The sequence below is a fragment of the Aspergillus welwitschiae genome, assembly GCF_003344945.1.
Source record: "Aspergillus welwitschiae strain CBS 139.54b unplaced genomic scaffold BDQ94scaffold_14, whole genome shotgun sequence".
Taxonomy (NCBI): domain Eukaryota; kingdom Fungi; phylum Ascomycota; class Eurotiomycetes; order Eurotiales; family Aspergillaceae; genus Aspergillus; species Aspergillus welwitschiae.
The window spans coordinates 482,479-503,089 of record NW_020798708.1 but is presented as its reverse complement, the minus strand read 5'-3'; the positions used below and the strand labels follow the sequence as shown (position 1 = coordinate 503,089).

The following is a 20,611-nucleotide window of genomic DNA, read 5'->3' as shown; positions in this document are numbered from 1 at the left end:
TCTTGAACAACGACCTGCGCTTTCTGCTGCGCCTCATTGTCTTCAATTTCTCCCGTCGTGAAAGCGCCTTCGTGCTTCCTATCCTCCTTGGTTCCCCCTTGTGACCATCCCTGAGCCTCTGTCTGCGCTCCTGCCAGCGCCATGGTCGCGCCAGCTGTTCCCGAGTATGTCTTCCCCTCGTTTACGTGTTCTATCACTCGCTATCAATCGGCCAATGGGCCCACTATCATTGACCTGCGACTGACCCCTGAATGTTTCCCCAGGATCTATGAGGAGGAGGAGAACATCTACGCCGCCGTCGATGCCCGTTCCGAGTCCCTACAGAACCTCCGGGAATTAGGTCCCCCGGATTTGGTTTATCTGGTTAAACAGCCCAAGACCAACGCCCATCACCAGGTACGTCGCCGGAACTGCGGGCGCAGACTTTCATTGACAATGGGGAGAAACAATGACTAACTGAATTGTCTTGGGATTGGAATACAGACCGGCGTTTATCACCATGTCACCGGTGTCGATGCCTCTTCCTCCGCCAGCTTAGCCGCCTATGTAAATACGCTTACATTCTCTCCGCTCGACAAGACACACAAGGTGGTTTCGGGGATTTATTGGTTAGAAAGATACTCGCTTGGATGTACTTATCGTTGCGCAAGTGTTAATGGATGAACAGCTGCTACAATGCCTTCTCCCACCTGGACATGCGCGTCGAAGTCAAAATCCCCGGCACTTTGGAAAGCTACTGCATCGATGAACGCGGAGATAAGCGAGTTGCGACAGAAGCCCTTTGGCTGGAGACATTCCTGTGCGGAATCCTGCGAGCCTACTCATACGCGGACAATGGTGGTGGCGATGCGATCAGAAAGATAGTCGGGGTGCGTCGGTTCAATCCGGTCACGAATACGGAGATGGAGCACAAATTCCTGGATGCCGCGGAGAGACTCTTCTTCTTAGGTGCGCTTCCACAGTTGACTATCAATAAAGCCCAATGCTGATAAAAAGTGCAGGAAGACAACTCAGTTCGGATCCGGAAACACAAGTCCCGAATACTGTCAGCAACCACTTGACGTCCGGCCTTCTCAAGTACATCCAAACAACAGGACGCTACACTTCCGGTATCAATCTTTTCGAGAAGCTGCGGACACGAGATGTAGAGGTCTCGTCACTTCTTGCCCGAGTTCTTATCATGGCAGACGAGGAGGTGCAAGCCGTGCGATTGATGTTCGACGCCTTGCAAGATGTTCCCATGGACTATGCCCTGCTTGACTGCCAGGCTGCTTTCTGCCAGGGCAAAAGCGAGGGTGAGATGGCCCTAGAGTGTGCGAAGCGAGCAGTGACTGCTGCTCCAAGCGAGTTTAGCACTTGGGCACGATTGGCAGAGGTCTACGTCGGCCTCGAGCAATGGGATTTGGCCCTCCTAACCCTGAACTCTTGCCCCATGTTCACATACCAAGACAAAGACACGCCTCGTATGCCCCAACCGTCTCGCATCATGCTCCCGATTCTTGCTGAGAGCATGCTGGACGAAATCGACGAAGGACAGCCCAAGCAGGGTGATCCCCACGACTACGTCCATCCGTCACTAAGAAGACTCCACGCTGCTGCCTACCAGGGAACCTTCCTAAAGGCGTACAACCTTCTCACCAAAATTGCCGCCGCGATAGGTTGGGACCAACTTCTGAAAATCCGCAGCGAAGTCTTTGTCATGGAAGAGGAATACCGTGTCGAGCGCCAGCAGTCTACGTCTAAGCCCACAACCTCACCCTCCTCTGCAAGCACATCAGACGAGCCAAATGGAAACAGTGAGCAGGAGAATGGTGCGACGCCGGAGGAGGGCGCAAACGGCACCAAAGACGAAGAAACGGAGCACTCCATCGAGAAACCAGAGCAGTCAATGGCATCGGAAGTTGTCAAATCCGGCAGCGAAGATGTAAGTCTACAATCCATCTCCCGTCAATCTCATACTAACGCGTCCGTGCTATTAGCCCGACCCCTCACACTCATCCTACACACAGTTCCGCAACAAGCGTCTGTGCGAAAGATGGCTCGATAACCTCTTCATGGTCCTGTACGAAGACCTCCGCATCTACACCATCTGGCGCACCGAAATGGCCCAGTACCGCCAACAGGCCATTGAGTACAAGAAATCCGCCACCGAATGGGAAATCCTCGGCGAGTTAGCCGAACGCCTGCACCATTTCGACGAGGGTATCGAAGCCTACCAGCACTGTCTGGCCATCCGCTTCTCCCCGAAAGCCATGCGGGGGCTCCTCAAGTTGTACGAGAAGAAGAATGACACGAGAGGAATGTTAGGCGCCTTGATCCGTCTTATCGCTTGGCAGTATCGCTGGTACTCCGAGGTATGTGCCACATTCCCCGTTGTTCTCGACGATGGACTATGAAACTAACAAGGACATCTTCTCTTATCTAGTTCTCTCCCGACCTTCTCTACCTGATCCGCAAACTCATCGAAGACGAAGGCGCTGTCAAAGTCCGGAGTATAGTCCAAGCGACGAACCTTCCTCAACCGGTCCTTGATCTAACCCATCAGTATTGCCAATTGTGCGCCACATTCCGCAGCAGCGGTAGTGATGGTTAAATCTTCAACCTAGGACAGAGTACGCTACCCTACTTTGATTAAGAAGATAGCGTAGTGTCTGCTATCTTCCATCCTTTTTCTTCCTTTACTCTTTCCCAATGATATATGACATAGAAGATACCTAAGAAATAAGGGAAGGGGCGGAGGGGGACTTGATGGTTGAACTCGGAGAAGCGGCAGAGGAAATTGTATCTATTAGAGAGGGGACGAATTAAGCGATACGGGACAAGAGACTTACTTTCCTCCTACTACTTACTACTTACTACTTACTCTGTATGGCCTTGTTGACTGATATCACCTACTGTTTGATGTGATGCGTTTTCTGTCTTCATTTCCTATTCTACATTTGTGTACTTTTCTTCATGTGATCTTATTTTACCTTTATTTTTTTCTTTCTTTCTTACTATCCTTATTCTACATTTCCCCTTTTCCCTTTATTTTGTTCATTTCAGCGTGTGCGGTAATTTCGTCTCTTAGCATATCTGATTGTTTATCATTAATACCCGGGTTGCAGCTGAAATTGAGGATGTGATTGAACTGTGGATAAAAGAGGTTGTGCTCCGTCTGATAGGTTGATTCGGTTGCCCTAGTAGCTATCTGTCCAGAAGGATAAATAGTAGTATTGGTATCTAGCTGGAGTCCCGGCTAAGCCGCCGTGCGGAGTAGTCATGCTCTTCTCCAAAGATTCCGACTCCTCCGTACCCCCCATTTACGGTGCTTCGGCAGTTGTAGTTGCAGCTACAGATACAACACGTGAATAAAAAGAAATAACAATGGCTTTGCCTAAGCTTAATGTAATAGGAGCATGTGCCTTAAGGACTATATCCTCGCAAAAAAATCACATAAATTATCAATAGAATATTGCCAGCGCGACAGCAGTCAATACTGCGGGGTCATTATCACGCCATGCTGGAAGGTCTTCACTCCTCTGCAGCAACATCGGCTTCAGCTTCCTTAGGTACATCGCCAGCCTTGGCCTTACTAGCAGCGGCGGCAGGGGCGCTGCTCTTTGCTGTCTCTTCAGGAGCCTCCTCGGCGTCTTCTTCGTCTTCGGGGGCTTCCTCCTCTTCCTCATCGACACCATTCTCGCCTTCACCGTTTTCAGCTTCGCCATTTTCCTTGCCCTCTTCTTCTTCCTCCTCTTCTTCGGGCGCCGGGGCCGTCTTTCGCTTCTTGTGAGCCGGAGGAGCTAAGATAAAAAGTATACTCGTTAGTACAAAATATGTAGTATGACTCGAGGCTGGAAGTCTGAACTCACCTTGTTCCTCAGGTTCCTCTTCGCCCTCCTCTTCTTCTTCAAGCTCCTCTTCTTCGCTTCCCTCTTCCTCTCCTTCCTCACTTTCGGCTACTTCGGAGTCCTCATACCTGTAGTAGCACCAAATCAGCCATCATATCCATGCGTAGTAAAGGCCAATAATCAATGTAGTCCAACTGATTGATGCATGCAGACAGAGGGTAACGCGACAGAATGCCACCAACAAGCACCAATGAGTGATGCGCGCAGAGTAGGCACCCGAGAGTAACATGAAAGTAGAACAGACATCATTGAAGCCGAAGCAGTAGGGGGTATTGAAGAGAATGCGCGCAAATTCGCGAACAAGCTAGAAGTAGGAAATGCAGTAAGCGACTTACTCTTCTTCTTCCTCGCTCTCGTCGCTAGGGAGCGCCTGAAGCTCCTCCTCCTCCTCGGCCTCTTGCTTTCTCTTACGGGTAGACATAGTTCAAGGCGCGTTAGGCGCTTAGGGATGGAGAGAGATTAAGAGTGTGTATTAAGGAATAAAGGAGCAGGCCAGGTCAATGGCGCAAGTATACAAATGTCAAGAGAGTCCCAGGCCAGGAAGGCGCAATGTAGGGACAGTAAGAGTAAAGCGAAAGGGGAATGAACGGCTAGTGAGAGGGGGAGAAATGGGAGAAGAATGGGAGAGAGAGAGAGAGAGAGAGGGAGGGAGGGAGGGAGAAGGAAGAGAGGGAGGGAGGGAGGAGGGAGAATTAAAGGGCAGGGCAGGGCAGGGCCAGGTAGGTAGGCAGGAGGAACTCGGCAGTGGACGAGCAGCAGCAGCCTTTCCCCCCAGCACATGAGGGAAGGGGGGAGGGACGGAATGGGTGAGCATTACTTCAGCGACGGAGAGAGTCAGCAGTAACCCTCCCTCCCAAGCATGGATGGGCACTGCCTGCGCAAAGGAAAAAGCGCGCAGTGGCAGTCAAGAGGGTTGGAGCTAAACAGAAGAAGAAACGAGAGCTGGAGTTGCGCGGGTTCCCCCCCAAAGTTGCTGTCACGGCTGGCCGTCGACTTAAGCCAACAGAGGCCGTGGGGTTTAACGTCACCCGAGGGTGGACAAGAGGGGCGGGTGCGTGTACCACCACACAAACGTCGTGAGGATGATGTTCGTGGGGTTTCCCTCAGCTCACCATGGATTGAAACAGCCCCGGGTGAGATGATCCGTTGGGTCTGAGGCGGAGTTGATCTATCCATGACGATGACTCTTGCTATCTTGGTGATGACCCGGGCCGTGTTGCATGACAAGAGAGATGTGTGGATGGATCGGAGAATCCACCCAGGTGAAAAAAAAAGGCCGAGAAGGAGATCAATGGATGGGTGAGAAAGGACAAAGATCCGGAAAAGAAGAGGAGAGAAAGAGAGAGAGAGCACAAGGTATGGTATGTAAAGTAGAGGTTACATGAGAAATACTGTGCCTGGCGAGATACAAGCAAAGCAGGATGGGGAAAGACGTGCACAGACACTCCGGGGCAAAAGGGGGGGATGTTTTCTACTGTTTCTGATGTTTTCTGACAGGTACAAACACAAACCCCCAAGACAGTGTGCACGTAAATCATCCGAGGCCGTGGAAACAAGAAGTAAAGTACCGCCCCGACACCAGAAGCAGCAATAATCATGATGTCAGGATTGAAATCCTGCGCGTATCGATACCCCGATAATAATATTTTGTTTCAAAACATGCTTGCAATCTTACCAGTTACTCCGTACATGCAGGCTAAACGCAATGCGGAAGTTCTTCTAGAAATTGAAGCACAGACCAGATTGATTGTCCCCCACAGCGGCACTGATGCTCTTTTTCCCCAATCCATTATAACCTACAATCTTACATGCGACATGCAAATTACCCGATGTCCAACCTCCCCCCCAGTCACCACTTGCTGTAACTACTGCAACTTCATATGCAAAACAGACATACATTAGCAGCCTAAAATAGCACCCCTCTCTCTCTCTTCTTTCCACCTTGCATCAATAGCAGCAATATCTAATACCTACTTCGGCGGCCACGCATAATCCCCCCAAGGCCTTCCCCCCGTCCTCTCCGCCAAATCCCTCAACGTCTCCCATTTCCACAACCTCTCCCCCGGATTAACCAATTCATCATCATCCCCCAACCCATCCCTCGTATGCATAATCTTGCCCTCGCCCATCAAAAACCTCAAATAAGGCGCCGGATCCCATGAATCCTTCTTCCCCGTAGTAACATCCCTCTTATACTCCTCCAACCCAACCTCCACCACCTCTATCTCCCCTTTTCCATCTTCACCACCTCCACCAGCACCACCCATAACCTCCGCAATCTCCACAACACTTCTACTATCCCCAGCAACATGCACCACCTCCGGCACCTCATCCACCCTCAAACTCGCCAACGCAGCAACACTCCTGCCCACATCCCCCAACGAAGTAAACGACACGGGCACCCTACTACTCCCAACACTCTCATACCTTCCACGCTTCGTATCAAACCCGAACCACGGACCGATACTATCCTCCAGGAACAATCCACAGAAGACACGACAGATCTTCACCTTCTTCGGGCCTTGGGTAAGTAGCTGCTCCGCCAGCGCCATGTGCTTCTTCTTCGAGTCCCATTCTAGATGCGGAAAGTCGTGCACGTAGTGATTCACCCCGAATTCGGAGGGGAAGTAGAGTTGGATGGATGTCTGGGGGATGGCGTGGAGCAGTTTCTCTTTGAAGGAGTGGCCGGAGGGGCCGACGGTATTGATGAGGATTGAAGCGCCGTGGAGGGCGCGAGTGATGCTGACCGGGTCGTCTTCAGTGTATTTGCGAATGGTGAGTTTGGGGTGCGTGTTGTTGGAGGGGGTGGGGAGGCCTGTTGGTGGATGTTGATGGCTGTCTTGTCGCGAGAGGAGGATGACTTCCGAGAAGCGGTTGCGTAGATTGGAGGCTAGGAAGGCTGAGACGACGTGCTTGCCTAGATGGCCGGTTGCGCCGGCGATGGCTACGACTGGGAGGGTGGTGGTGGTTTGGGGAGATGCCATTTTGTACACAAGTAGTATTGTTGGGATGGAATGGAAATGGAAGTGAGATGATATGGGTTAAGGTGTGTTGGAGCGGAATTGCTCTGCTTTATGCTTTATGCTTTATCGTCTTGTGGACCAAATGGCTTAGGCTGCCATTTGAGCATTGGCTGCTGCATGTTTGCATTGCTTCTCATATTCTGCTCCATTTAAGATGTCCATGCCTCAGCTGGACGAATTTCACGCTTAATGGTGTGTTGAATTGGCTGCAATAAGTATCGCTCTACGTCACTGGCAAACAGGACAAACTGCAATTGCATGCAATCATTGGTGGATCCTGGCAGGGAGGAGCTGTTTGTACTGAATACAAACTAGTCAAACATTCTTCTGTCTGATTTTGATGTAGTGCTTAGAACGGTATACATGGAGGTGGTGCTCTTAATCTATTATTTTGGATCTACTTTGGTTTATTTATCGATATTAATACATCCCACAAAGGCTAGTCGGATATGCTTCACGGCTCACAACTGTAGAGAGATAGAGGACGTGTACATCTACAAGCAATGTTCAAGTTATACAAAACAAACTTCCTTTCTAATCACACCAACTATGCGAAGGAAAGCCTAGTGTATACAAATTATATATGAATGGGCTTTATACAGTATATAGCTAACTGCCAGATAAACTAGATTCAAAATCCCACAACCCATGGCATGCTCATTCCTCCTCATATATGCTACTACTACTGACATCTTCAACAGTCGCACTCCTAGAAACTGGAAAAAAGTCAGTGATGATCCAGCGAACTAATTCAAAATTGTCACTCACTTGGTCCGAATTGTGAAGTACCATGAATAGGCGATGTTGAACGAATCTGCTCATCATCTACCCCACCATCATCTGATCTAGCTGTGTCGAAGGTACTATCGGTGGTATACTCGCCATCCTCATCATCACTTTTCTCTGACCCTGTGTACGTGCGATTAGGCCGCCTCAAGATGGTTAGTGGCTCGGACTGTTCATGATGTTCTTCGTCGCTCGATATTTCATGTAGATGGTGGGGTTGAGTATCCTGTTTCGCTGTCGGAACAGCTGTAATACTGCGATGTCGTATTTCAGGATCCTGGGGCTTTCCGGTCCTTGAGGGCGCAAGGTAGACCTTATCCAGGCCGAGCCCCTGCAGCCGATCTTTTATGTACTGCGGGAGGTAGGTAGCGAAGCCCTCCTTAGTGTTCTGGAAAGCTTCTTCCGAACGCGATACGTCCTCGGCTAGGCAATGTGAAATAGCCCGTTCGATGACAATCGCACACCAGTCACCCAGAGAATAGATAGATCTCGAGGATCGTTTTGATTCCCGTATTCCTCTCAAGCCATCCAAAAGAACCCTACAGTCTTGTTCAGTATGAGCCAGAAGGAACCAGGACAGGAAAGTCTGCTGGTAGCCGAGAACATCCCCTTGGATAGACTTCTGGAGATCGGATAGCCGAGTCAATCTTTCGCTCGTTTTTACCGAACGATAAATTAGCTCACCCAAGCATAAAACCTCAGTTTTATAGTCCTTTAGGTCCTGTGCCGTCTGAAGAACGGTTTCAAGAAGATCGTAGTTCCGTCCCCCGTCTTTGGGTGTCATCCACTTTGGGTTCTCCGTCTTTATTGGGAGATAGATGGGAACAGAACCCCTCCATATTGTCAGGCCGGGAAATCTGCCAAGGTGATCTCGCAGATCTGAACCTGAGGTATTGAATAAAAGCTTCCTCTCCAATTCCGCTTCAGCAATAACCCACTGTAGGTAAGGACGAGATTTTACCAGCTGTGGGTTATTCTCCTTGAGGCAGGTTGCAAGGGCTTGCGCATATTGGAGGCATCGCTTAGCAGTGAGCAAGTCCTGTCTTTCTGGTATCGAGATCGACCATGAGGACACACTGCGACTCAGAGATACTAAAACATCTAGAATGGCGAGATATGTTGACTCATCATATCGATGCAAACTCCAGTCATCCAACAATTTGCGGAATGCCTCATTGGAAGAATCAAGTTCTGCTCCGAAGACCAAGTTCCACGCATTTGCTGGACCTTCTGCTTGAATAGAAGCAAGCATTAGGTCTCGCACATCCCATACTCGCCCTTCAGTCACGAGAGCACTGTACAAATACTGCCAATTAGACCAGAAATTGAAGTCATGCTCTGGGATCAGATCGGTTTCTCGTTCCACTTGCGATAGAATCAAGAGAGCATAACGGATAACTTGCACCTGCCTATACTCTTAGTCTTTGCTTGTCTTGTCCCCTGAAAATGCCTTTGGAAAGGTCTTACTTCAGCCGAGTCCAGGTCAAGTGTCGGGTCTTTCCTCCTTAGTCGCCTTAGAGAACGCATTTGGGGCTCCAAGGATCGAACTTCTTCATATGCCTCGTGCAGCGACCCGTGAGACTGCATAGCTGCGAATCCCCGTACGAGGTGCAAGTTCGCTTGGTATAGAGATTTCGCAGAATTACCCTGCTTCAGGCTCGAGTTACTGTTGGACGTACCTAGATCCTGCTGTTGTTGCTGTGACAGAACGCGATGTAGACGCTCGTATGAGCCTTGTTCGATTAGCATGTCTGCGAACTCGATTATAACCGGCGATAGTTCCATGAAAGCACTCAGAAAATCTTGGAAATATTGTTCCGCCTCCTGAAAATGGCCCAGTCTTTTTAATCGCGAGAATTCCTCTAATAGGCTTCCCACGTCTTCCACAATGTCCATTTCATAATGGATGGTGGTATCTTTCGTTGACGAAGGAGTCCAGATGGTAGAACCGTCGTTGTGTGGTCCATCCTGTGATACCGGTAGCTCTCTAGAGAAGGTATCTGATGAAGGAAATTTGTTATCGTTGTTCTGAGCTGTAGTATCACGAATGACAATTGCTTCTTCGGAGCGTACGGGCTCCGCACGGGATAAAGGGGCATTCCTTTGGGGGACAACGAGGGCGCTGTGCGCCCTTTCGTGAACCGCTCGTTCATCCCAAGAAAAGCGGTTAAAGATGTCTTTTCGATCTTCAGATCGCCTTCTTCTGGCAGAGGAAGGCCTTTGCCAAAAGCTGTTCATTTTCAAAGAGGATTTGGAGACGAAGTAATAGCGCAGCAACAGCACATTTGCAAGAGGCCCACGAGGATTACCAAATCGTATTTGAGGTAACTACCATTTCAGCCTCGTCTTGCGTGTCTGCATTAGCGCCTCCGCGTGAGCTGTTTGTCCGGTGGCAGTGCCAGGCGTCTCCCAACAGCCCGCTGACAGGCTGCTAGCTAATCAACTATTTAACCCGTGTTGATAATCGCGGGAGTTGGGATTTTAACATTCTGCTTTCGCTTTCATCGCCAAAATCATGTCGGGGACCACCAGGACTTCATCAACCACCGTCGGTCGGGACTCGTCACCAACTTACTCACGACGATATGGTCGAAAGTATCTTGAGCTTGACAACCTTCAGGATTCCAGTGTGTGCCATCGCAAGGTCGGCAGAGCACGCGCTGACTGCCGACTTCGAACCTCCCAGTCGAAATGGGGATGCTTGGGGGAGGCATCGAGACCGGCGGGTATTGTCTACATGGATCTCTCATTTGATCAGCCCGCCGACTGTAGGCTACTGAGTGCCACGGCCAAGATCACTTTGCAAGGCGCCCCTCGGCACCAGCTCGACCTGAATAAGCCTGTACGCCTCCATCTGACCGATCACTACGGGCCAAAGTATCTCAGCGGAGATCCAAAGAATGTGGTCAAGAAAACGATCTTGCATCTTGCGCCCCAGGTCAATGTACTGGGAAACGGAGGCGGTGGTATCGGTATCGATAGCGAGAAGTCAATTACTTATGACAGCCGATGGACATTCACAGGTAACCTGCGCCCTGCGCAAAAGACCGACCCGGAATATCGCACTATTAAGTGGGAGTTACGCGAGGAGGACTCCGAGTCTCAATCAGTTCACAGCAACATGATTCACACTGCCTTTGCTTTCCAGCACGAGGGGAGGCCTTTCATCATGCGAATTGAGATTAAAGGGAAGCTGCGAAAGGGCAGGAACCGCTTTAGAGAAAGGGCCCGTCAGTTGAGGTTCCCATCTCGTCTTGAAAGTGACGAGGGATCCAGTGATATTCTGGTTTATCCAAATGTTGTGACGCAGTCGTCAGGTCCTCGTCTCGATCGCCTTGCACAGGGTCTGCCCATGGTTATGGAGAGAGAGAATTGCCTTCGCATTCCGGTGCAGATTCCTACCGCATTGCCGATATCGTTCCCGGAGGGCAATGAGAACACTCCCAGCACGGCACCGGCCAACGTCCAGCAGATCCAGAACATGCTTGAAGACTCATATACGGGGAACCTACCGGGCCTTTTGCCCGGTTCAGGCGGTTCCGGGCGCCATCCTGACACAGGGCGGTCATCAGGCTCCAACTCAGATTCTTCCTCTGAAACGTTAGTAGACGTCATAGAGTCCTGCGGTGCAGATGATCCAGTAGACGCGTGCATTTCAAAGCTTGGAGACGCTGTGTACACCTTTCAGACACCGCAAGTTGTTGGCCAAGATGCATTACAGGCATCTAGAATTGTACTGCGCGCAAATTCCAGCTCGATGGTTCCAGCAATACCGAACGGATCACCCGAACGGAGGCATGGCGAGAACGAGAGCGAAAACACAGACAGCCCTGAGAGCGCGCTGGTTCTTTTATCACGCTATCCGTCTTTGATAATCTTGATCCAGATCCTGGCCGCTCTCCTGGATTTCTTTGGGATGACAATGAAGTCCACAAAAATGTCGGACCGGCAAAGCGATAAAAGGTTCAGAGACAGGGCCATAGCAGATAGCAGATGAACAAGGCCATCGCGAAGATTGTATAACACTGATGAAAAAAAAAAAAAAAAAAAAAAAAAAGAAGTGTGGCAGTCTTATGACAATATCTTCTCCCTAAATGCCTGTAGAACCTGTAGAGAAGGGCGGATGGAGTCCAAGTCTAGTAATTACCTTTCATGTATGATTCGATGCAGACATTTCATGTATGATTCGATGCAGACATTTCATGTATGATTCGATGCAGACATGCATGTCAGCGCTAAGGATACTATCCTGAGTAGCCTCTGATTGGCACATTTGCCTGAGGCTGAGGACCAGCAATCTGCAGTATGCCAATCCTCAAGTACAGCCACTCTGCCAGCAGGGCTAGGCTAAGGACCCGTGTGATTGTCGGCTGCTTGTCCGTGCCGCACTAGGCGCCAGATCACCAGCCTGAGGGTATTTTGCAACTTAGCTCCCAACATAGCAGCAATTCTGTAGATTGCAAACGACTACTGCACAGCTCACCGGCATGAGTTCTGCACCCGGGACGGCTGAGGTTGATATTACGGCCAGTGGTGAGCGCATCGTCGAGAAGATTCCCGGATCGAAGATCGGGCAGCCCAAGGACAGAAGTCCTGTCCAAGATGGTGGGCAAAACCCCGCTGCAGAAGCCATCCCATCTTTGCTGGTTTCTAGGCCTTTTTCGAAGACACAGTTGGCTCGGGCCCGTCGGTCTCATACCAGCTCGCGTCCAGAAGTCCGGTCGCTATCCAGAGCTCGTCCTATTCGCAAATTTTACAACGTCCATTGCGGGGAAGATACAGAATCAGATTCTGACCTCTCGTACCGCCATCAACGGCCTCGAGCAACAGGCAGCATCCAACAAGGCAAATCACTTCCTCACCGACATACCGAGGTTCCTAAAAACGATCTGTACTCGTTCGACGCAAAGCAGGACCGTGAGATCGTCAAACAGCGGAAAGAGATAAAGCAACTCGAGAAAGAGTTGCATCGACAGAGACACAAGAGGGAAGAAAAAGAAAGACATCCTTCAGAGGAGGACCGAGGGTACGAAAAAGATATTTCGGAGCGGTTGAAGAGACTGGATGAGATTGAAAGGGGAGAGGCGCTAATGAAGAGAGCCGAAAGGCGCGCCGAGGAGCAATTTAAGATACGAAAGCTAGAAGAAGCCGAGCTGCAAGCCAAGAGGAAAGAGAACATTGAAGCTGCCTTGCGCGAGAAGGATTGGATGGAGATGAAGAAGAAGATCGAAAAGAAGGAAATGCGGGGCCGGATTAGGAAGGAGCTGCGCGACGAAGAGATGCGACGGAAACTCAAGGAACTCGAGCGTATCAATCATGAAGACAAGATTCGGCGTGCTGCTGTAGAGGATTATAAGTTGGCAGAAGAGCAGCGCCTTCTTGAGGAAGAGCGGCAGAAGAGGCAGCTGAATAAGGAGTATAGAGCAGCCATCGAAGCGGAGCTCGGATATTCCCTTGAGCAGGTTAAAGATATCTTAACTAAGGCGACAGGCAAAAACGTCCAGAAACAGAGTCGGGAGCGTAAGCAGGCCTTTTCGGCAACAGTTCATGATGTCTCCAGTGGAGATGAAGCAGATGTGGAAGCAATTTGACATGGGCAAGTAGTAGCGGCTTATACTCCTCTATCCATATCACACTTTACCTATACTACTATGTACGATGACCTCAATAGTCTGGATCTTACGGCCCAGGATATTATGCATGGGTTCATTGTGCTAGAAATTCAAAACTAGCCATGCTAGGGTCTAGAAGATTTTCATCTAACCCGAACCCGTATGTACCAACCATATCATAGATTAAATCCGGTGGGGGAAACCCCTGGGCCATGGCATTGGCACCCCCAGGAACATCGCTTCCTGGTCGCTCAACACCCCCGGATGCTACAACAGGTGGCCCTCCTGCTTGCCATGCGTCCCAAGAGTCGAAACGCTCCAACATCTTACCAAGGCCTCGGGCAATATGTCTCGTCAGATGTCTCTCCCCTGCAGAAACACAGTTCAGCAGCTCAATCACCCGCTCTACCAGGCGTCGCACCTGGCGGCCGTCGAGGCTAAGATATGCAGAGTTCCAGTTTATCGCAACTTTCAAGAGAAACACAGCGGAGAATGTGACCATCGTGTGGGTAAAAATCGGAACGCCAACAATGGCATCGCGAATGTCCGGCTCCTCCAATACCATATTCAAACAAGCCATAGCGGATGAGATGGCAATATTAGCCGACTCTTTGCGGTCCATAGAAAACACCGGGGTATTTGTCGGAGACAAAGCTCGCAGAGAGAGGGAGTTGAGTTGGAATTTGGCGAAGTGATAGTGAAGTACAACCCCTTTCGAGGGATACGTTCGGACATAGGGGCTATCAGCTGCAGTCCAAGCGCCACGACGGTCAGTTTATCAAAATAATCTCAGGTCAATGCCATATCTTGAGGGCGCATACCAGATCGGGGTTGCCACAGTAGCCGCCATTGGTCTATAGCTACATTGTAGACCCGTAACTGCCCAAAGTCTTCTTCTGTGAGGGCTTGTTCTGTGTCGGTACCAAATGTCCGATATGCTTCGGTCAGAATCATAAACAAGGCCACTTGTGCTAGTAGCCGGATATCCCCGGGTACTACCATTGGTGACTGCAGAAAAGATTCGTAGTTCTTGATCGCTGCATCCTCATGAATGACTGGTGGACGTCCATAGGCGATGCTAAAATGGTGGTCACACACATACAAAAGATACCAGAGCTGAGCGCGTTCATACTGATCGTTATGACCACGCATTAGCTTATGATAGCTTTGGTGGAGACCCAATTCTGTGGCTATTCGAACAGCGTGCCCAGAAAGTTTCCAACTTAATTCGGATAGCCAGAAAGCTCCGAAACAGAGAGCGCGAATATCATCGAGTGTATGAGCTCTCGTCAAAGACATGCTCGACACAAGCGATACATACTCATTGTAGCAGCGGTTGAGTGTCTCGGTTCGATTCGGTATTGGAGGGCAGCGACGGTTAGAACAGCCGCTGACAGTAACGTCGATGCTCGTCGGACAGACGTGAGGTCACGATGCACCAAGACTATCCCTCCCCAGAGAAGCTGATTCATAGTCCTGCTGAAGTAGGCAAACAGCTCTTCGGCTTCATGAAGCGAAATCAGCCCTCTGGAGATGAAGTCCTCCTCCAGAAGTGTCAGCTTCGGTTGTTCGATGGGGTTGTTCCGCAAGTTGCGGAGCTTCGTGACCTCGTATAGACTGCGCATTGGTGCTGGTACTAGCTCTCGGTCTTGTAGGTCTGGTTCCTGGGAAGGCTCTCGGGTCACATCCATAACAATACCCGGCTCCCTGGGTTTGACATCGGTGGGTGATGCCTCGGATGAGAAACGACGCTCTGACTGAGATGCCACAGGACTGGGGCCGTTCTGGCTGTCACCAGAGATAAAGGTCGATAGATCTGGAAGACCTCCTTGATGTAGAAGATGCGAGACTGCCGCTTGAAGCTGTTGTATGGTAGCCGATGCTTGTGATTTCCACCTGTACCCAGCGCAGGAGAGTCCAATCAGCCTTTATAGTCCACAATTCTCCGGAGCAAGCCATAGGCATATCAAGGACTCACATTACATCATCGTCGACAAACTTCTGCGAGAAGTCATTGACTACACATTTGATCCCGCTGCGAATGCATTTTGTGCAACTCGCCTCGCCTGATTTGAACTCGCAGCGTATTTTATGACGCTTACACTCCGCGCCTATATACCAAAAGCATTAGCTTCATACTTCTAGTTTCATCAAGCCCAAGCACACCTTGGAGCTGATCGCTGGGGCCTCGGTTGCAGTTCGGCCTATGAGTACTCACAAGCGCGGGCCTTGGAGATCTTGGGTGGCGCAGGCCGTCCGTCAGGAACGAGGGAGGGACGACGTTCATGTGGCCGTGGGGCCTCTAAGTCGGCATCTTGCGAAGAGCGCTTCATGGTTACTCGACCATTGACTAAGATCTGGTCGGGGATGCTCCGGTATCATGCAGCCAATATGGGATTGACAATAGTGGGGACGGACAAAGTCCAAGAGATCAATGTCAAGCTAGCCAAATGGTGCTGCTTGTTTGTTCGTACTAGTTGCGGCGGAACAATCAATATCCACTGAAGGGTTCAGAGGCAGGCTGAGGTGCGAGGGAAGAAAACTCGACGATAAGAGAAGAGTGGGATGGAGACAGACAAAACTGGCGATGGCGGCATACCCCGCTTCATTTGGCGCCGTTTGAGTTCCAAGCCACGAGCAATTCTTGCCCATTCTCATCGTGAAACCCATGGATACATCACTTGATTTGGTCAATCCTACAGATAGCTACTCTCTAAATACTCTACGTTTCCAGGATCTACATAGCACACTGGGAATTCAATTTTGCATGAGTTGCGGACTACTTCAGGACGTTCTGTTTTGTCTCCAGACCAGCAACAGGCACGGGATCTGGGGAATGCGGGGCACCGCCAGTCGGTATCCACGGCTCAATTGCCCCCGACCGTCAGGGTCACACCTGTCTCTGTTGTGCACAATGGCAGGCTCAGCAGGGAGATCTCATTCTCACACTGAATTTTCTATCATTTAAGGATGCTGATGTCTTCTATTTTGCAGAATGCAATAATTCATTCTAATCAGCTCCACTCACCACTCACCCCGCGCCCAACTTTCCATCACAAGCAAGCACCAGGCACCTGAAGGGGCAAAATCAATCTGCCCACTCTCTAGAATTCTGTTTTGGCATAATCGAATTTCAAAAGCAGCTGCGGATCCTCTGAGAATGAGCTTAACAGTTCCTGGGCGAAAACGTCATGGACTGGATTTTGCGCCGGGAAAAGTCCGGCTGCGGAGCACAAGCTATATTCGACCCTCGGAGTTAATGCGAGGCCATCCCACAATGACGACTGCTAGGTGAGCATATTACTGACAATGTTGTCTGCTTCATAGAGCCTTAAGAAATAACCAATTCTCACACCTACCTCCCACCATTACCGTTAACTTTCTCAATTGACCCTCCAAAGATGCAAATCCTCGTCACAGGAGCAGCGGGCTTCATCGGCCAACTCCTCGCAAAGGAGCTCCTCAACGACCCATCATACATCGTCACACTAACCGATATAAACGAGCCCCCAATTCCCACAGGCGTCGCCTACCCTCATAATGCACGATCGGTGACAACAGACCTCCTGAAAGGCGCAGACGCAGTCGTGGACAAATCTCTCGATGCCGTCTACGCTTTCCACGGAATCATGTCGTCCGGATCTGAAGCCAATTTCGACTTGGGCATGAGCGTCAACGTAGATGCTACCCGGAACTTGCTTGAGGCGCTCCGCAGAACCTGCCCCGGCGTGCGGGTAATCTATTCCTCAAGTCAGGCTGTCTATGGTCAACCACTACCCGAAGTAGTAAACGATAGTGTCATCCCGACGCCGCAGTCGTCCTACGGCGCCGAGAAGATCATCTGTGAGACTCTTATCAATGAGTACACTCGCCGTGGCTTCATCACGGGATTCACTCTTCGGTTCCCCACTATTTCTGTCCGTCCTGGTCGTCCAACAGCTGCCGCTTCGTCTTTTCTTTCTGGGATGATCCGCGAGCCGCTCGACGGCAAGGAGTGTGTCATTCCGCTGGAGGATAGGTCATTCAAGTCTTGGCTATGCTCGCCGAAAACTCTTGTTCATAACCTCGTCCATACATTGTCGTTGCCCAAGGATGCGTTGCCTCCTCATATCCGACAGATCAATGTGCCTGGTATTTGTGTCACCATTCAGGACATGATGGATGCTTTGGAGAAGGTTGCAGGGAAGGATAAGCTCGATCTATTAAAGGAGACGGAGGATCCGACCCTCAGACCGATTTTGGAGTCCTGGCCTACACGCTTCGACAATTCCCAGGCTATTTCACTGGGCTTTAAGCGGGACTCTTCGTTTGAGCAAGCAGTAAGAGATTACCAGTTGGAGATAGGACAGCAATAAACGCGATTGCCGCTGCCTAAGCCTGTCGTGCTCCACACAGTGTACAATGCCCATGACGTTTTCTCAGCTAAAACATAAGTGACGAGTTTCATAAATGACAAATTAGAGCATGTTATTACACAACACCAATCATGACCATGGCTTCCACTTCCCATATGAACAACTCCCTAGATATCATACCACCCACCCACCACCCTAATATGTCTCGGCTCACTACTTCCAAACCTGAAAATACCTTAGCAAGCGTCCAAGCCAAAATCAATAACTTTCCCAAACCTGTCCATCAATAGCAACCAGCCGATTAAACAACTGATTGCGTGTCTTCATAGCCGTGAGCTGATACTTCTGCTCGGGCAACTTCCCCGTAAGCACCATCCCATCTACCACCTCCTTACTACTACCCACCGCCCAACCCGTGACCAACTTCCCCTTCCACCCAAGGCCACCAATCTTCCTCATCTCCAGAATATCCGTAACAGGCATCTTGAAGAGCACTGTACCCTTCGGCCGATGCTCCAGACTAGGCTGATCCAATTGCACGGTCTGGTCCGTCGTGAAGTAAAGCAAGGGTGGCTTCTGGGACTGGTCAAGCACCACGACGCCTCGCTTGCCTTTGTATCGCCCATCAAATTGGATAGGGCCTGATGGGAGTGTGACTTTGCCTTTACTGCGGAGCACACCTACGCGGGGTTTGGCGTGCTTGGAGCCGGCGGCTGCGCGGGCTCGGTCAACGGCAAGCTTACTTTGGATGCCGGTCGCTGTGGTGCCTCGGAAGAAGCCGATCATGCGGTTCATGAAACCCTTCTTGGGCGGTTTCGGGTGCACTTCGTGTTCTTCGACGACGGGTTGGGGGGATGGGGCGATTGCTTGGTTTATTTCTTCTTCTGAGGCGGGAATGTTGATGTCCTTGTCGTCGACGGGGGCCGGGTGGTTTGGTGTTTGGTGGAGTGAGTGGGATGGTGGTGGTGGGAGGGGGGCACCGTTTGCTTCGCCGATACGGAGAAGAGTTAGGGTGAGTTGAGCGTTTGTGGGTATTCCTTTCAGGAGGGAGCTAGGTGTGGTGTTAGCACTAAATGAATGTTTTGTTTAAGGTGACCGGGGTTGCGTACTTTTGGAGCTCCAGCAGTTTCTCCCACCGGGGATACTCGCGGTTCAAGTATGTCACAGCACGCCAGATGATCGGGTCGCCAAAGAAGGCAAAGCCAGTACCAAAAGTAATCATTTTGACAAAGACGTAGCTGGAGGTCAGGAGTGAGATTAGGAAGCCAACCGATAGAACGGCTGTTAGGCGGACGTAGGGAGTCACGATCGAGAATGGTGGAGTTGGTGACAAAGCACTATGTTGAGTTAGAATGAATGTGTGGTCCTCGATGCTGCAAGTTGTACATACTTGCCAAACCGCTCCCAAGTGTCAATGATATCACTTAGCACGCGCATTGACTTATTAGCAGCGTTGTAGACGGTATCTCTCATGGGTTGCCTAGTTTTATCATGAGCATCGTCCGGGGCTTCACCATGAGCAGCTGTCTGTGCATCTGCTGCGCTGGTCGCAAGCTCCATCGCGTCTGGAACATTTTCTTCCATTGGGGCATCATCGGGTGTGCCTTGATCATGCTTGCCGGCCACACTACCGACAGCGACACTAGCAACGCTTGTGAAAAGGTTGCTAGCCTCTTGTTCAGCTGCTTCACCCTTCATGTTCTCGGGTGCCCCAGTGATACTATCATGGGAACCCAAGACACCGGCTTTAGGCTTTTGCACGCCGCCAGTATCCTTGTCCACTAGGGCTATAGGAGCAGGAGGGAACAGGTATGACCTGCTATCAGGGCTGATAACAAGCACTATGAGGAGTGTGAAGATAGTTGGAGCAAGCAGATCCAAGGCCCACGCAGCAAAGTAAACCTAAGATTAACACCAGTCAACCGAGTCAGAGACGAAGGGACATTTCCAGTTGTAACCTACAGCACAGAATGCTGCTGTCCGTTGGCGCTCCCTCCATGAGCGTAGCCTAGCAATATGATTGACGAACGAAGTTAACGACACAACAATAGTTGTGTAGAATCGCTCAAGGGTGGCGCGCAGTTTATCAGGGGAGAATTGCTCATCTTCGGCCCGGTTGAGGTCCAGTCGTTGCAGGGGAGAGTCCGGCACTGCTTTCACGTAATAGATTTGCTGTACTAAGGTCAGTACGGGGAACTCATAGTGGTAGGTGTAGAAGCAATACCTTGTTGAAACGTCGAATAAGCATCCAAAGATCTTCATTTGAGATTCCGGACACGAGCTGCTCGTCAAGCTCGTCGGCGTGTTGATTCCAACCCAAGTCCGTGACGGTGTCTGTTTGCCCAGCCTTTTGAGCTAGTCCTTTATCATCTTGGTCCACCTTGGAGAGAACATGACTGTCTGTTGGGCCGCTAATCTCGGTGGTGGTGCGATCAGCCGCGAAGATATCGTTGCCGCTGGTCTTCGAGCTATACGCGACAGGCTCAGCTGGTTTTGTTGGATCCCTCCGTGACATATTGCACAAGAAATTAGTATTTACGCATGTATAATAGAGGCAAATATGGGCACAGAAATGGAGAGATTAGATGCGCTTTGAGGGTGTCTTGAAAGCCGGGGTAGGCAATACGTCATGGCTGTGTCGTCACGGACCGGATCGTGCAAAAGCCTGGAATCTCAGGACTGCGTCAGCATTCAGTTCCTGGGCTCCGATCGATGTAGTTCAGGGGTACCTGAGAATAGCTTACTAGTACTCGATCGATTGCTACTCCCTTTTTCTCCTTTCATTTTATGATAGGTGTAGTTCTCTCCATTAATGTCGCCGACGCAACTGCATACTAGACTACCCAACCAATCACTACTTAGTGTGGTATTGCATCGCCACATGTGTGGCTTTACTGTGGCGCAAAATAAATCTTGCCTAAATAGGTAATACGCGTGAAGGACTT

At 50.4% G+C, this 20,611-nt stretch overlaps 11 protein-coding genes across 11 annotated transcripts; 5 read left to right on the top strand and 6 right to left on the bottom strand.

Annotated features, from left to right (window-relative positions):
* Position 1: 1 nt before the first annotated feature.
* On the top strand, positions 2–2,593 carry BDQ94DRAFT_178418 (ChAPs family protein; the record flags this gene model as incomplete). Its single annotated transcript, XM_026773124.1, has 6 exons — positions 2–396; positions 484–608; positions 668–948; positions 1,002–1,924; positions 1,980–2,354; positions 2,426–2,593. Exons 1-6 carry the CDS (start codon positions 142–144, stop codon positions 2,591–2,593), a joined length of 2,127 nt encoding a protein of 708 aa, XP_026626932.1. The 5' UTR covers positions 2–141.
* Positions 2,594–2,798: 205 nt separating this feature from the next.
* Positions 2,799–3,136, top strand: BDQ94DRAFT_142884 (uncharacterized protein). The gene has a single exon (XM_026766113.1). It carries the CDS (start codon positions 2,907–2,909, stop codon positions 3,123–3,125), a length of 219 nt encoding a protein of 72 aa, XP_026626931.1. The 5' UTR covers positions 2,799–2,906; the 3' UTR covers positions 3,126–3,136.
* A 215-nt stretch (positions 3,137–3,351) lies between these two features.
* On the bottom strand, positions 3,352–4,613 carry BDQ94DRAFT_142883 (uncharacterized protein). The gene is made up of 3 exons (XM_026766112.1): positions 4,226–4,613; positions 3,852–3,958; positions 3,352–3,782 (listed from the first exon to the last, which is right to left on the bottom strand). The coding sequence occupies exons 1-3, from the start codon at positions 4,309–4,311 to the stop codon at positions 3,514–3,516; spliced, it is 462 nt and encodes a 153-aa protein (XP_026626930.1). The 5' UTR covers positions 4,312–4,613; the 3' UTR covers positions 3,352–3,513.
* Positions 4,518–5,190, bottom strand: BDQ94DRAFT_27413 (uncharacterized protein). Its single transcript, XM_026775385.1, has one exon. The coding sequence runs from the start codon at positions 5,064–5,066 to the stop codon at positions 4,725–4,727; it is 342 nt and encodes a 113-aa protein (XP_026626929.1). The 5' UTR covers positions 5,067–5,190; the 3' UTR covers positions 4,518–4,724.
* Positions 5,191–5,860: 670 nt separating this feature from the next.
* BDQ94DRAFT_169973 (isoflavone reductase family protein) lies at positions 5,861–6,874 on the bottom strand (the record flags this gene model as incomplete). The annotated part of the gene is made up of 1 exon (XM_026771389.1): positions 5,861–6,874. One exon carries the CDS (start codon positions 6,872–6,874, stop codon positions 5,861–5,863), a length of 1,014 nt encoding a protein of 337 aa, XP_026626928.1.
* A 626-nt stretch (positions 6,875–7,500) lies between these two features.
* BDQ94DRAFT_178416 (uncharacterized protein) lies at positions 7,501–9,982 on the bottom strand. The gene is made up of 3 exons (XM_026773123.1): positions 9,167–9,982; positions 7,682–9,104; positions 7,501–7,629 (listed from the first exon to the last, which is right to left on the bottom strand). Exons 1-3 carry the CDS (start codon positions 9,935–9,937, stop codon positions 7,571–7,573), a joined length of 2,253 nt encoding a protein of 750 aa, XP_026626927.1. The 5' UTR covers positions 9,938–9,982; the 3' UTR covers positions 7,501–7,570.
* A 232-nt stretch (positions 9,983–10,214) lies between these two features.
* On the top strand, positions 10,215–11,696 carry BDQ94DRAFT_169971 (uncharacterized protein; the record flags this gene model as incomplete). Its single annotated transcript, XM_026771388.1, has 1 exon — positions 10,215–11,696. One exon carries the CDS (start codon positions 10,215–10,217, stop codon positions 11,694–11,696), a length of 1,482 nt encoding a protein of 493 aa, XP_026626926.1.
* A 490-nt stretch (positions 11,697–12,186) lies between these two features.
* Positions 12,187–13,290, top strand: BDQ94DRAFT_169970 (uncharacterized protein; the record flags this gene model as incomplete). The annotated part of the gene is made up of 1 exon (XM_026771387.1): positions 12,187–13,290. One exon carries the CDS (start codon positions 12,187–12,189, stop codon positions 13,288–13,290), a length of 1,104 nt encoding a protein of 367 aa, XP_026626925.1.
* Positions 13,291–13,358: 68 nt separating this feature from the next.
* BDQ94DRAFT_178412 (putative C6 transcription factor) lies at positions 13,359–15,807 on the bottom strand. Its single transcript, XM_026773122.1, has 5 exons — positions 15,530–15,807; positions 15,290–15,422; positions 14,688–15,207; positions 14,133–14,655; positions 13,359–14,058 (listed from the first exon to the last, which is right to left on the bottom strand). Exons 1-5 carry the CDS (start codon positions 15,642–15,644, stop codon positions 13,406–13,408), a joined length of 1,944 nt encoding a protein of 647 aa, XP_026626924.1. The 5' UTR covers positions 15,645–15,807; the 3' UTR covers positions 13,359–13,405.
* Positions 15,808–16,496: 689 nt separating this feature from the next.
* On the top strand, positions 16,497–17,788 carry BDQ94DRAFT_27370 (SDR family oxidoreductase). The gene has a single exon (XM_026775384.1). The coding sequence runs from the start codon at positions 16,713–16,715 to the stop codon at positions 17,664–17,666; it is 954 nt and encodes a 317-aa protein (XP_026626923.1). The 5' UTR covers positions 16,497–16,712; the 3' UTR covers positions 17,667–17,788.
* A 136-nt stretch (positions 17,789–17,924) lies between these two features.
* On the bottom strand, positions 17,925–20,181 carry BDQ94DRAFT_159224 (DUF3292 domain-containing protein; the record flags this gene model as incomplete). The annotated part of the gene is made up of 5 exons (XM_026769050.1): positions 17,925–18,717; positions 18,776–19,003; positions 19,057–19,568; positions 19,602–19,838; positions 19,891–20,181. The coding sequence occupies 5 exons, from the start codon at positions 20,179–20,181 to the stop codon at positions 17,925–17,927; spliced, it is 2,061 nt and encodes a 686-aa protein (XP_026626922.1).
* Between the last annotated feature and the right edge of the window lie 430 nt (positions 20,182–20,611).